This window comes from Labeo rohita, unplaced genomic scaffold (genome assembly GCF_022985175.1).
Source record: "Labeo rohita strain BAU-BD-2019 unplaced genomic scaffold, IGBB_LRoh.1.0 scaffold_161, whole genome shotgun sequence".
Classification (NCBI taxonomy): domain Eukaryota; kingdom Metazoa; phylum Chordata; class Actinopteri; order Cypriniformes; family Cyprinidae; genus Labeo; species Labeo rohita.
Genome location: NW_026127791.1, coordinates 1 through 12,723, shown reverse-complemented (window position 1 = coordinate 12,723; position 12,723 = coordinate 1). Strand labels below are relative to the sequence as shown.

The 12,723-nt window shown below is 36.4% G+C and overlaps 1 protein-coding gene across 1 annotated transcript in view; it reads right to left on the bottom strand.

Moving 5' to 3' along the window:
* LOC127158624 (Fc receptor-like protein 3) overlaps positions 1–7,266 on the bottom strand; it is a gene marked incomplete at its 5' end in the record, with an annotated part of 70,037 nt that extends 62,771 nt beyond the window's left edge. The window contains 5 exons of the mRNA XM_051101685.1: positions 819–950; positions 1,027–1,295; positions 1,494–1,758; positions 6,444–6,716; positions 7,186–7,266. Of these exons, the coding sequence (XP_050957642.1) occupies positions 819–950; positions 1,027–1,295; positions 1,494–1,758; positions 6,444–6,716; positions 7,186–7,266 (1,020 nt within the window). The remainder of the gene's footprint in view (positions 1–818; positions 951–1,026; positions 1,296–1,493; positions 1,759–6,443; positions 6,717–7,185) is intronic.
* Between the last annotated feature and the right edge of the window lie 5,457 nt (positions 7,267–12,723).

The following is a 12,723-nucleotide window of genomic DNA, read 5'->3' as shown; positions in this document are numbered from 1 at the left end:
AATGCAATAAATGTACAAAGAAATATAAAAAAGCAAATATAAATAAATAAATATGTAAATAAATGTACAAAGAAAAGTAAAAAATCAAAAATATATAATTATTTATAATTTTATTTCCTTATTTATGTATTTTTCCCCACATTTATTTATTTCCACATTTATGTATTTATTTACGTATTTATTATGTTGGACAATGAAACTGAAACACTGGCCAATATAGTGTTGGAGGTTTCATGGCTATATTTATGCAGCCTGGTGGCCAGTCTTTACTGATCGCACATTCCACCAATAAGAGCAGAGTGTGAAGGTTGACTATGTGCACCCAATAGCTCAAACATTGTACCCTGAAGGTGGTGCCGTGTATTAGGATGATAATGCACCAATACACACAGCAAGACTGGTGACAAGAGTGATTTGATGAACATGAAAGTAAAGTTAAACATCTCCCATGGCCTGCACAGTCACCAGATCTGAATATTATTGAGCCACTTTGGGGTGTTTTGGAGGAGCGAGTCAGGAAATGTTTTCATACACCAACATCACATAGTGACCTGGCCACTGTTCTGCGAAAGGAATGGCTCAAAATCCTTCTGGCTACTGTGCAGGACTTGTATTTGTCATTCCCAAGATGAAATAATGCTGTATTGGCTGCAAAAGGAGGCCAAACGGCATACTAATTGTGGTCTAAACCCAGGTGTTTCAGTTTCACTGTCCAACCCCTGTATATATATATATATATATATATATATTTTTTTTTTTTTTATTCATTCATTTAATCTAATTATGTCAGCTTTGGCATTCCATACATTATAACTTACTTGGTGAGACAGTTAAAGTGAACCAGCTGAATGTCCAGCCTGTAGAAAAGTTGTAAACCTCACAGTTTAAAGTCACTGGATCTCCTTCAGTCAACCACTTCTGTGGAGAAACACTTAAAACTGCACTGGGATCTGAAATAGAGAAATGACTCAATAATAACGTGTTAAATGTGTGTTTGTGTGTGCATGAAGAGATGATCAAACTCACCTGATACTGTCAGTGTAACTGCATCACTCATTTGTGACCAGCGTGATCTTTCTGTCTCTGATCCATTACAGGAGTATTTACCTGCGTCAGACTCAGTAACAGAACTGAATGTGTGTTCCTGTCGATCACTGAAAACACTGGCTGAACCTACTTTATACAAGCTGTGATGCCAGCTAGTGACTCCTTCATCATATATGTCACATCTGAGAGTGACTGTGTCTCCTCTGAATACATGTTGAGCAGGTTTAATGGTCACTTTGGATTTTGGTCTTTCTGTACAATGACAACAATTCACAATGAAAATAGTGTGCTGATTTTACTCTACAATTACTTTGTTGCTTTATTGTGCTTGATTGTAAAATATGCAAGCTAAATCAAATTAGACTGAAAATTTGTCCCCTATAGCTGTTATAGTCCCTTATTCAGTGTCTTATTAAATTATATGTGCACAATGTAAGTTAAAATACTTGCCATGTATTGTCACTATTACTGGTTTACTGTAATCAGTGTAATATCTTCCTCTTCGTGCTCTGCACCTGTACTCTCCTCCATCAGAGACTTTCACAGCATTGATTATTTTAGATGCAGTTTCAGTAGATTCACGATTTGAGTCTTTTCTCCAGAGAAACTCCCATCCATTGTGTGACTGAATCATCTCACATCTCAGAGTAACTGAATCTCCAGTGAACACTGAACTCTGTGGCTCAACAGACAGAGTTGGTGTGGGAACATCTGTCAACACAAAGTCATCACTAGTATGAATTGTTGAAGTTTTTCAGTGAATGATATCATCCTCTTAATATTAAATAATTTGCGCATCTTGATTTTAAAACTATTTTTTAAAAAGTTGCTCGCAGCAATTACTGGAACAAATTAGATCAACATTCACTGCAATGCAGAGAGTTCAAGGACAACAAACGTACAAAGACCATCCTAGAACAGGGTTCTAACCCACAGCACAACTACTGACCTAGACCTCAACCTACTGTGCCACACCACTTACATACAGTATACAACGGTAGTCAAAGAGGCGATATACCAGTTACAAAGTTTTATGCAGGTACACCAGTTTTGGCAAAGGGATCAGCAATGGAAAAATGTGTATTACTGCTGACCAGTGAGTGGAGCCATTACAAAAAAAAAAAAAAAAAGACACAGAGACACATCATGACTACTTTGTTAGGGTTTAATCTGGCAATGGTCAAATAAACAAACAAATAATGGACTGTCTGATGATCAATACAACTGAATAAGATCTTCATTTTGAAATCAGGATGAGGATCCTCTTTTTAGCCATCACCACACGAGCACAAGGTCTTGCTTTCCCAGTGCACACACACCTCTATCTGCGTCTGCTCTGTTCAGTGAGTGGCTGAGAGGAGCACTTTCAGTTAAAATAGATGTTCTGTTCCTTCTCTAATTTTACATGCAAATATAGCTGAAATCACAGCACAGCTATTGTCTTTATCTTATGTGTATATTATTCGTCAGGGTTAGGGTTAGGGTTAGGTTAGGGTTAGATGACTCCATTATAAATCAGAATTTTAGTGCAGATTAACGTCTAGGAAGTTAGAGCTGGTTGTGTAGACTTAATGGGCCTGGTGTCTGATAATGGAAGCAGAAAAAATATAAAAACGAAAACAGTTTTATTGAGAATTTGGCTGCATTAAAATACAGTATGTGAGCACAGAGAGGTAAGACAATACGACGCAATGACGTTGTGAATACGCTAATTAGTGCATTACATCATCTAGTGACATTTAGCGACTTTTCAAGCAGGCCCTAGCTATTTTCCACTGAAAAAAACTGTAAATAAATAAAAAAAAGCAGAGTGTGAGTGTAGGAGTTTATTAGGTAAAATGCAAATACGTATAAAATGTTATTTTAACTATCTGAAATAAAGACTACCTACTCCCTGTAAGTTTGTTTGTTTGTTTAATAAATTAATTACTTTTAAATTAAATATTTTAAATACTAATCAAAAAAAAAAAAAAAAAAAAAAAAAAAAAAAAAAAAGAGGAAGGAGTAATGCATTGACTTTGGTATGTAATAGTCCTATAATATTCACACAAGGACTGTCATTCTGACTATCTGACAACCGGAGAACAATAAAGGTATTCAAATACATACTCTTCTAAGTTTTAGTCTTTTGTTTTATTACATTTTAAATTATAATTGATATCTATATATTAATTATATGTGCTTGTGACTGCAACGCAACATTTTCAAGTGTATTTGCCATTTTGGTTTGTTTCTGACCAAACCTTACAGTATACCTTCAGAAAGCTTGAAATATATGGCATGAGATGTAAAGAATTATGTTATGGGCAAGTGTGAGCAGGACATTTTGTGTGTCTGTTTCGAAAAAGGAAGGGAATACTCCTTTAGAGCAACATCAAGGTGATTATAGCCCAGTTCACACAGTTCCTGTAAGTTGTGATGGGTTAAATTATCTCAGTAAACTAAATAGACAAACATGACTACAGTCAAGTGCAGACCAGTATTAGCAGATCAGCAGACCTGTTCTAATGTGCATATGTTGAAGTCTACTATAAAGTGCATATGTTGAAGTATATCGTGCATATATTGAAGTCTACCATGATGTGCATATGTTGAAGCCTACTATAAAGTGCATATGTTGAAGTCTACTATAAAGTGCATATGTTGAAGCCTACTATAAAGTGCATATGTTGAAGTCTACTATAAAGTGCATATGTTGAAGCCTACTATAAAGTGCATATGTTGAAGCCTACTATAAAGTGCATATGTTGAAGTATATCGTGCATATATTGAAGTCTACCATGATGTGCATATGTTGAAGCCTACTATAAAGTGCATATGTTGAAGTCTACTATAAAGTGCATATGTTGAAGTATATCGTGCATATATTGAAGTCTACCATGATGTGCATATGTTGAAGCCTACTATAAAGTGCATATGTTGAAGCCTACTATAAAGTGCATATGTTGACGCCTACTACAAAGTGCATATGTTGAAGCCTACTATGTGCATATGTTGAATTATATCGTGCATATATTGAAGTCTACTATGATGTGCATATATTGAAGCCTACTATGTGCATATGTTGAAGCCTACTATAAAGTGCATATGTTGAAGCCTACTATAATGTGCAAATGTTAAAGACTGATATAAGTGCATGTGATGAAGTCAACAATAATGTGCTTGTGAAGAGACTTTTCGTAAAATGAATGGACTGAATGGACTAAAATCTTATTTCTCTTTGGAGTATTGTAGATTGCTCTATGTGGATCCTGAAATAGTTCACCCGTTGTTGTTTTGTGTAGGGTATTAAAAGGTAATGTTCCTGGGCCTGGAAGTTCTGTTTTTTGTTAGTTGTTTGTTTGGTTATCTATTGGAATGTTACTTGGAATGGAGTTAATTAGAATGAGTTTCAAGTCATTGTCTGGTTGTTCTTGATTAAATTAGCACATTTATCTGCATTGTGACATTGTAAAATGATTTAATTATTATGGTGGTTTTTTACCCCTGGCGCCCGAACCCTATATTGCAAGGCCAAATTCCGTTACAAAGTGTACAGATAATTGAATTAACACTGAGTATTGATGTAGATTTTTTTTCTCAGCATGAGGAATACTCAATACTCTGTCATGGTTGTATAGTAAAATAAAACTATAAGCCCCAAGAAGCTGTGGTATACAGTCGATTTATAACAGCTAAGGGGCGTTTTTAGGCACAACGTGAAGTGGAGTGCCTAAAACCCCCTTAGCTGTTATAAAGTCACTGTAAATCACAGCTTCACTGGGCTTATTGCTTTATTTTACCATACGTCCATGACAGAGTATTAAGTATAAAACAGTTATTCCATATACATAGTAAGGTTTCCCAAAATAAAACAAAGCAAATAGTGTAATGATATTAATAAAAACAATGGCTGCCTCCAAAGTCAGCTGACTTGCTGCCTCACTGCCCTATCAGGAGTGACTTTGAAGGCTGCAGACAGTTTCGGACAGACTTCAGACGCAGCGTAATGTGAAGTCGTTGCTAGGTTACCTAACGGTTAAGATCTTACACAGTTATATAACAGATTTAATAATACATAAAGACATCAATGTCATTGTCATTGAAGGTCTGTGCATCAGAAAAAACGGCAGAGAATGGTATTTTTTGCTTAAAAAATAAAAGCACTGTTGCAAGTATTATTGCAGAACAGGTCATTGTTATTAGTGGCTGTTTCGTTATTATTGGTAGTATATTGTAAATATTATTCTTATTTACTACTCATTTGAACCCTTTTAACATTTTTATAAAATACTATTATTACAAACAATATTATTTATTATGTTTTTACACTATTACTATTCATAAAGTATATCATGGTCAAGATCTCATCTATTATATAAAGTAACAAGTTTAATTTCACCAGATTATCTTTATTTATATAGCCTATATGACGCACATGCACAGGATTGTGGGAAATCAAAGTCAGTGAAGGATCTATTCGTTCAGAAGAAGGTACCCCTGGAGACAGGAAGTGGAGTACAATTTGGATTTGGATGTGCCTTGATGCCTTCCTGCCTTGAAATGCTGTCTCAGAAGACAGCATTTTAGAGCTTTTGGACGCAGCCATTATTCTTCCGCCAAACAATGTAGTTGCTCAGAAATGGTTGTGGTTACAACAAAGTGGTTGCAGAGCAACACACAAACGTAAACAAAGGTGTATGTTCTTAGTGTAATCTGCAACAGCTTTGAACACGGCTCAACTATTCAGAATCAAAGACCTGAATTATCTGTTTTATAATTAATATTTTTATTTGTGTACATTCAAAATGACTATATATATATATATATATATATATATATATATATATATATATAAATCATGCCTTTAAAAATAAAACAACAGAATGTGCTCCTTTAGCATGTCTTGTTCTCCTTGAACATCATTCTGGCGCACGCCAAAAACATGAACCAATACACAGCGAATACTTGACACGTCAACTTTTAAAAGTCTACATTTCGATTATTTCAAATGCTTTATATAAGTCTCTTTGGAATAAATCACAGCATGTACCATGTCTACACAGCAAAAAGCCCTGTCTAGGCTTTTCCCTGGTACGGTTTGTGTAGAGCTATTTGTTAGTCTGGTTGTTTGATGGGAAAAAGATGAAATGTAGTTGCAATAAACGAAGAACAAATCTGTACAACTGCAGTAGAGGAGTATTATTCTGCTGCATAAAACTGCAGTAGAACTGATGATGACACAGTTTAATCTTCAGCTGACCAATTAGCAGAAAGAGATGTTTAATTCCCGCCCATGTGTAAAAACTGAATATCAAGTTTTTGTTTTTTCTACTTCCAATAATAATAAAAAAAAAAAAAATGATAGACGGAATTTTTAAACATGTTTGTGTGTATGAAGTGATGATCAAACTCACCTGATACTGTCAGTGTAACTGCATCACTCATTTGTGACCAGCGTGATCCTTCTGCCTCTGATCCTTTACAGGAGTATTTACCTGCGTCAGACTCAGTAACAGAACTGAATGCGTGTTCCTGTCGATCACTGAAAACACTGGTTGCACCTTCTTTATACCAGCTGTACTGCCAGCTTGTGACTCCTTCATCATATATGTCACATCTGAGAGTGACTGTCTCTCCTCTGAATACATGTTGAGCAGGTTTAACGGTCACTTCAGGTTTTGGTATTTCTGTACAATGACAACAATTCACAATGAAAATAATGTAATAAACACAAACAAACAAATGCGACTTTAAAACCAGCTGGGGTTCAAACTCAGAAACTTTGGGTTAATAGCACAGATACAGACCTACTGTGCCACACTACCTACATTTATTGCAGCAGTCAAAGACACGTTCACAAAAATGTTATGCAGGTACAATAATTTACAATAATATTCAAAATGACAAAGAAATGGCTTAATTTATCACCAGTAAGTGATGCTGTGGCTAAACAAAGGTGAATGAGGCATGCAAAGTTAGTTTACATAGAGAAAAATTATTATAGAGATACATCATGGCTACTTTGTTAGGGTTTAATTGACCAATTTTCTTAAAGATCCGGCTACTAACTTTGTGAGCCTTAGTATAACAATGACATGACCCCAACCCCCACTTTAGAAATCGAAAGTGAATGGGAAACAAACCACTCAAACTCACCTAATTCTGTCAGTTTAACTGTGTCAATGATGTGTGACCAGCATGATCCTCCTGTCTCTGATTCGTTACAGGAGTATTTACCTGCATCGGAATAATTAACACAATCTAAAAAATTGTGCCATTAAATAACAGGAATTTACTGGCAGCAAGGTACTGTTAATTGACAGCTTTCAACCATTAACTTACAGCTCTTACTTTTTACAGTATTTTACCGTAATTCCACCATAGAAATTAATTCAAAAACATGACTTTGACACATGTATGTGCTGAAGTACTTAACACTGATATCACCACTGTATCAGCAATTCCACAGCTACTGTCTTTAGCAGCAGAAAATCAGTGTTTGAAGAATACTGAATGAAAAATGAAAAACTAAATGAAAAAAAAAAAATAACTGAAACTAACAGATCTCTTTTGTGCAAAAACATACAGTTCAGTTAAATATTTACTCTCCTTATCAGTTCTTATATATATATATATATATATATATATATATATATATATATATATTTTTTTTTTTTTTTTGTTAATCTGACTCCTTCAAACAACAGGAATTTACTGGCAGCATATTTCCCAGGACATAACTGTTTTTCTACAGTTTGACACCATACATTAATTACAGTTAACTGATGTTGAATTACATTTCATGCTGTTTTTTTTTTCCATCTTACATCTTTAACCCTTTAAACCTCACAACAAAATCCTGAGTTTTAAATTAACACTTATAATGCGTGCACACTACAGAGTGTTCAAGTAACACTGAAGCAGTGCTGAAGTTAATAAGATAAATTTATGATTAATTAAATGATGATTGAGCAATAGTGATGAACACCTGCACCAGCAGAATCACTGAATAAAAGAGAAACACAAGAACTACAAATTACCTGCTTCACACATTTCTAACCAGACTGACAGTATTTACATTATTTCTGTCAGATGTTCACAGAAATGCATTTCTGCAGATCATGCAGATCATGTTGGAGTTTGCTTTAGTTGGGCTCTTGAAACTTGTCTTTTTTTATATATATATATATATATATTTTTTTTTTTTTTTTTTTTTTTTCTCAGCTGCTGTAAGCATGTGTTTTAAACATTTGAAATAGGTCAAACAAAATGTTTTTAATAAACTTTTGAAACCTCTGTTAATTCTCAAATAATTTAATAATATATTTTTTGCAGATATATGACAGAAATCAAGTCAAACTGTAATGTGTGAAGCTCTAAATGCTGTCTGTGGAGTATTTAATTCACAATATATAGCAGCAGACTACTTTCTCGAAAATGACAAATATTACCCAGAATGCACTGTTTTAATGGAAAACAACATGTTACTGTCAAAATTTGGCCATTTTTACAGTAATTTTTAACAGTACAGAACTGAATGTGTGTTCCTGTTACTCACTGACAACAACAACTGAGCCATCTTTATACCAGATGTACTGCCAGCTAGTGACTCCTTTACCATATATGTTACACCTGAGAGGGACTGTCTCTTCTCTGAATATGTTGAGCAGGTTTAATGATCATTTTGAAATTTTGTCTTTCTGAAGAATTGCAACAATTCACAATGAAAATAATGTAATAATTTAATAAATAGCGATAAAATATGTTCCCTATGTTCCCAGAAGACTTCGCCATCACATAATCCAGCAGCCCTGGTTCAATTACACATGTTGCATCCGCACACAGCGCCTCTTAACCAAACGTGAGTGGAAGTGCCTCTCCACCATCACCACAATCAGGTACCCTTGACTGGCTCTTCCGGATAAGTTTGATGGTATCCCAACTAAATGTAATGGATATCTACTGCAATGTTTGCCATCATTCGACATCATCCTCCAACAGTTTTTGAGCATCCGGAGTTAGGCCTCCTCATAACCCAGTAATTCTTGGACTTCATTGGCTCCGTCAACATAATCCCCTTATCTCGTAGAAAGAGGGTTGCATCATTCAGTGGGATTGTCTCACTGACAGGGCCCCAATCTCCATTCAGACTGTTAAAGAAGAACCAGCTCTTCATCCCACTCTCACAATCACTCACAGTGATTGTGCCATAGAACTGTTACCAGGTGCAGTGCTGTCTGATCAGTTGAAATGTTCCTTTATTGCAACCTGAATCCGAGGTACATTGGTACATAACAAGTACATCGAGGAAGAACTCTCAAAGGACTTATTAGACCATCCATGTCACCTGCATCCATTAGATTCTATTTTGTCAAACAGTAGGGCGGTGACCTGCATCAATTGTCAATTCCTTAACAACATCTCAATCACATTCCGATACGCACTGCCTCTGGTGCCACCTTCCTTAGAACTTCGCAAACCCAAATATTTAACCTAACTGGAACTTTGCAATGCTTATAACCTCATTTGCATTACTATGAAAACTATGAATATTTGGTAATATGTTGGACGATTATTTACATTGATGATATTATCATCTACTCTGAGGAGCACTTACAACATGTGAGAACAGTACTACAACTACTTATTGACCACAACTTGTATGCCAAAGCAGAGAAAAGTGAGTTTTACCAAACCACCACATAATTTCTAGGTTATGTCAGTCAGGGGACATCAGTCAGGAGGGAATCACCATGGATGAGAAAAAGATCAGATTTATTCTGGACTGGACACAACCAGGAATTACAATGTTTCTTGGGATTTGTGAATTTCTATTGGGGTTTCATTATAAACATCAGTTTGGTAGCTTCCCCTTTAACCTCCATGACAATTAGAAATTCATCACATCTCAAATGGTCAATTTGCACAGAATGAATTGCTTCTTCAACGTCTGTTGTCTCATTCCACTCCTCAAGTTTCCCACAGCTTTTAAAACAACTGAATTCTTGTGCAACTTTGTGCTTAGTTTCTTTAGTCTCCAGGGGACATTGTGTCAGATCGAGGCCCCCAGTTCACATCTAGAGTATGGTCAACCTTCTTCCAGCAACTCAATATCAACGTTAGCCTTACCTCAGGACTCACCCTCAATCCAATGGTTAAACAGAATCTCAATCTCAATCAGAAGATCACCCGTTTCCTCAGATCCTACTGCTATCAGAACCAAGCAGACTGGAGCCAATACCTCATATGGGCAGGATATGCATATAATTTACTTTGAAAGTTAGGAGAACTCCCCTTTTACCCCAACTTAAGCAGTAATCTGTACCTAGTGTAGGGTGATGGAAACAAAACAGTCAAATCAGGTTTTTAACAACAACACTAACTCTAATCAAATTAAGGAAGTTAGTTTTTCACAGAAACAATTAAAATTTTTATTTAGAACACAGCAAAGGTTGTAAACTGAAATTGAAGAAGAAATAAAAAAAAATTACACTTCTTTGCACAAATAAGTACAAATAAATATTTCTGATGCTTAAAATGTAGGAGAGCTTCAGTTAGTTTACACACAATATTGTCCTTGCTAACACAGAGAATTACCCAGTCTGAGTCTCTCTCACTTTAAATACACACTTTAAGTTTTTAACGCTTGGGAAGATTTATGTGGTAAATTTATGGGCCCACACACAGACACTCACTCACTCTTAAGTGCACACCTTCACCGTAGCAGGCCTGTAATGTTGCTTGCATGCGTTGTGGCCAAACTCACAACTCCCAGCAAACTCAGAATTGGCCTCTTCACTCCGAAGAGCAAAATGAAATAAAATTAAATACCTGAGAGTCCATCAGCTGTCTGCCGGGCACAGTAAAGACCTTGACACCATCCTTGAATTTGCTTTTGACATAGTTCACTGCTCCGGGTGTCCCCCATTGCCAGAGGAACTCTGAATCCCACAGTGATTTATCTCTATTTTGGGAGAATGTCTACACTGAAGTTCTCCTATATCTGGTAGCAGATTCTATTCTGATTGAGGAAGTACATGGGAAGCATCATCCTTAATGTCCAGTCCTAGATTTACACATAATTATTTTCAGTACCACTCTGTGGTTCCACTCTACTACAGGCTCAGAAATATCTAAAGACAATGGTTTAGTCAATTTACTAATCCTGTCAGGATAGTCATAATAGTATCTATTCACATCATCTTCCTCCGAGGAAACATCCAAACATGTTTCTCTCTCTCCTTCTCTGATCTTTCTTTGCAGTTTTTGTTCATGTTACTGGAGATTTTACCACTCCTTTGTCAAGATCTGGGACAGGCAATCTCACTTGATCTCCAATGGGCAATAAATGATTCCTATGAAGCGTTTTTACTGTTCCCATTCCTGTTTCTAGTTTTGGTTTATACACAGGTAGGTCCCTAGTTGCTCAACCACTATATATTATAAGGATTTCCATTTATTCTGCAACTTGTGTTTTCCTGTCAAGCAAGATTCCTAATGAGAACTCGATCTCCTTTTCCCAAGATTTGATGTTTCACTTTGCTATTATAGTATTGTTTATTTCTCTGATGGCTTTATAGAGATGTACAGCTGGATCTAAATATACAGCTGGATCTAAATTTTTGGGCATGCAAAGTATTCTTCCTGATGGCTTTACAGAGATGCTTCAGAAGCCAACTGGTATGCTTTCTGTAGTTCCACTCTCATTTGTTTGACATACTGGAGGTGAGTTTTCTCTACTTCTTCATCTAGTGGTAGGCCAAAATATACATCTGCTGGCAGTCTCGCCTTTCTGCCAAACAAGAGGTAATAGGGAGAATAGCCTGTTGCCTCATTTTTGGTGCAGTTGTATGCGTTCATCAGCTGAGTGATATGCTGACTCCAACGGTTCTTTTGAACTGGATCAAGGATGCCTAGCATAGACAGGAGTGTCCTATTAAACCTCTCTGGCTGAGGATCCCCTTGTGGGTGGTAAGGTGAGGTACGGGAATTTCAAATACTTAGCATTGCCAACAGTTCTTTAATTAGATGACTTTCAAAGTCCCTTCCCTGGTCTTAATGTATCCTGGCTGGTAGACCATAATGCACAAAGAACTTTTCCCATAGAACTTTAGCAACAGTTAAGGCCTTCTGATCATTAGTGGGAAAGCTTGGGCATATCTGGTGAAATGACCAGTTACAACCAGAACATTTGTGATTCCCTTTGAATCAGACTCCACTAATATAAAATCAATGCACACTAGATCTAAGGGGCCATTTCCAGTGATTTGATGAAGGGGGAAAATTTTTGAGGCAGTGTCTTCCTAGCAACACACCTTACCCTTTTTGTCTTTAGCTACTCAGTAGAGCAGTTGGTGCCTGACTGTTAGGCTTTTGCCCTGCCTCTGCATCAGTGCCACAGCTGGATCTAAACTTTTGGGCATCCAAAGTATTCTTCCTGACTCTACTTCCTTTTCCACCGAACCAATGACGGGATCTTGCTCTTGCCCATTTCTTAGGCCTGTCACTGCGAATCCATCTGTCTGATCAGTGATAAGCTGTACTGGACAAACATATAGTGGTGGGTTGATTTGAGGAGAGAATCCTAGTTAATCAATGAGCCTGGCAGAAGATTAATTCCTTTGTGAACAACTTGCTACTTGACATACAGCTTTCACAGCCAACTGTGGTATTACTTTCCACTCATCAGCAACA